This window comes from Sinocyclocheilus rhinocerous, unplaced genomic scaffold (assembly GCF_001515625.1).
Source record: "Sinocyclocheilus rhinocerous isolate Xijiao unplaced genomic scaffold, SAMN03320098_v1.1 scaffold88, whole genome shotgun sequence".
In the NCBI taxonomy this organism is placed as follows: domain Eukaryota; kingdom Metazoa; phylum Chordata; class Actinopteri; order Cypriniformes; family Cyprinidae; genus Sinocyclocheilus; species Sinocyclocheilus rhinocerous.
Genome location: NW_015652292.1, coordinates 491,574 through 493,803, shown reverse-complemented (window position 1 = coordinate 493,803; position 2,230 = coordinate 491,574). Strand labels below are relative to the sequence as shown.

The 2,230-nt window shown below is 37.7% G+C and overlaps 1 protein-coding gene across 3 annotated transcripts in view; it reads right to left on the bottom strand.

Annotated features, from left to right (window-relative positions):
* vaspb (vasodilator stimulated phosphoprotein b) overlaps positions 1–2,230 on the bottom strand; it is a 38,477-nt gene that overhangs the window by 13,867 nt on the left and 22,380 nt on the right. For all 3 annotated transcript variants that reach the window (XM_016520292.1, XM_016520294.1, XM_016520293.1), the window contains exon 2: positions 1,439–1,610. In XM_016520292.1, coding sequence (XP_016375778.1) covers positions 1,439–1,610 — 172 coding nt within the window. The remainder of the gene's footprint in view (positions 1–1,438; positions 1,611–2,230) is intronic.

The window sequence follows — 2,230 nt, the reverse complement described above, 5'->3', positions numbered from 1 at the left end:
GCTGCTGCTTTCTATTTATGACGTATTGACACAAATTTCTAATGATTTTCAACGGTCGCTTTGTCGCGTCCAGTGTACTAGACAGACTTTAGCTGTTGCGGCGCAGACACGGTGTTACTCACCTATCGAGAAGAAACAAAGCAACCTCGGCGTCCGATCGCAGGCCTTCCGCTCCTTGAGTTCTCTCCAGCGCTGGAAAGCTGATCCGATATTTACTCTGGTTCTACTTCTTGCCTTATTGCCGTAAACCTTCTTTTGTTCCGCAGACGTTTTCCTCTTTTGTTTTTTATCCGCCATCTCTATCTTTCTGTTGCTCGGCTCACTAATGTCCGTCATGTGCACTGAACTCGCTCTACTCCACATCATGAGTAGACACGCCCCTTACTGCTGATTGGCTACAAGTTTGTTTTGCTATTCGGCCCGTATCAGTTTTCTAAAGCGTTTTTGAAATTATGAAATTAAATTTGAATTATTATTGTTATATTCTAATTGTTTGGCTATTGCTAAAAATAGATACAAAGAGACTTGAGACTTGACTTGGACCTTAGGGACTTGTGAACATGTCTGCATTATAAATGTTACATAATAATTTCTTCTTATCATACATATAAAATAAATTATTTTAAATGTTGAAAACACTTGTGCTGCTTTTTTCATGAAATGTTTTTATTTATATTTGAAATACAAATCTTTTGTAACATTACAATAACACTTTTTATCAAATTAATGTATCCTTGCTGAATAAAAGTTTTAATTTCTTTCAAAAAAAATTACTTTGTTGCACTGTGTTGCCTTTTAATGGCATAATCACTACTTTCTTATTTCTAAAAAAAGTTTATTACTTTTTAAATTTCTGCTCAGTGACTTGAATGACAGGTAAAGAAAAACAAAAAATCATGGATGGGAGTTGTAATTAATTAAATGCACTTCTGGTGGAATTATATCAGTTCAAGGGTTTTGATGGGGTCACTTGTATATGCATATCAATTCTGTTATGGACCACCTTTGTTTGTACATTTATCTTTTTTTTTTTCGTCTTTGATGCCTTGACATCCCAGTATGCACTCACTTTTGTAATATGGGAAAAGCGGTGTAGCTGTTCTGCTAAATTTCTCTTTTTGTAATCTTGAGGGAAAACAATAATGTGGGTCTGGAATGACACGAGGGTCAGTAAATGAATTATTTAAATTTTTGGGTGAACTATCCCTTTGCCATTATTAAGATAAACACAGTATTAGACTGTAGTATGTGCTGCTGGTCTTTAGCAAGTGAAAAAATACATTATGAAAGACTATTTTAAAGTGTATGCTTGAGGCAACGTTTGGAAAGACCTTTTTTCCAGTTACCCTGGATGTGTCAGCCCTCTGCAGTGTTACCTTCAAAGTAAAATGGTTTGTTTGTCTGCAACCCCCATGCTGGCTGACTGTAGTTTGTTTACCTGCTGGTCGGTCTGAATCTTTCGTCCCACCACTCTGAAGGCGTTATTGCTGGGGTTGTGGTAGATTTGAACCCTGCTGAAAGCTTGGGCACCCATGCCTGCCGGGACCCACTTCTTATCGGCATCATTGTAGATCATCACAGTGGCTCGTGCCTGACAGATACTTGACTCACTGTGCATAAGAAAGAAAGAGAGAGATGACATTAAATACATTTACAGTGTATAAATAAACCTGCTTTTTAAAACTGCAAGATAGGAGAGAAAAGAGAAAGAGAAACAGGCATTGGATACTGGGAAAAGGATGACAAACAGAGGGGGAAGAGAGACTGAGATATAATGAACAAAGAGACAAGTGTGGTTAGAAATGTGTGAGGTAGGAGGACAAGTCTGTCTGATCAAAACAAGCCCAGCAAGTACCAACAATGGGGGCAGACAAAGACAGGAAGTGCTCAACATTCTGCTGCTCAGGAGAGAAAGCAGGTTCTAGAAACATATTGGCCATGTATCACATTACCACACATAAATGTACAAACAGAGCCACTTCTTAAAGGAACTGTTTGAATGGAAATTCTGTTATTTACATGTTTTGATGTGTATGTGTGACGCTTTCAGAATAACGATTTCAGACAACATGAAGGTGAGTAGAGGTTGGCCAATTTGGATTGTTTGATGGCTGATAGATATATCTTAGAGAGCAAGATGGCCGATGACTGATATATAAAGCCAGTACAGGCCTATATGATATCACACTCTTTAATTTACTGAAAAATGCAGCATCTCAGTTTTTTTTAG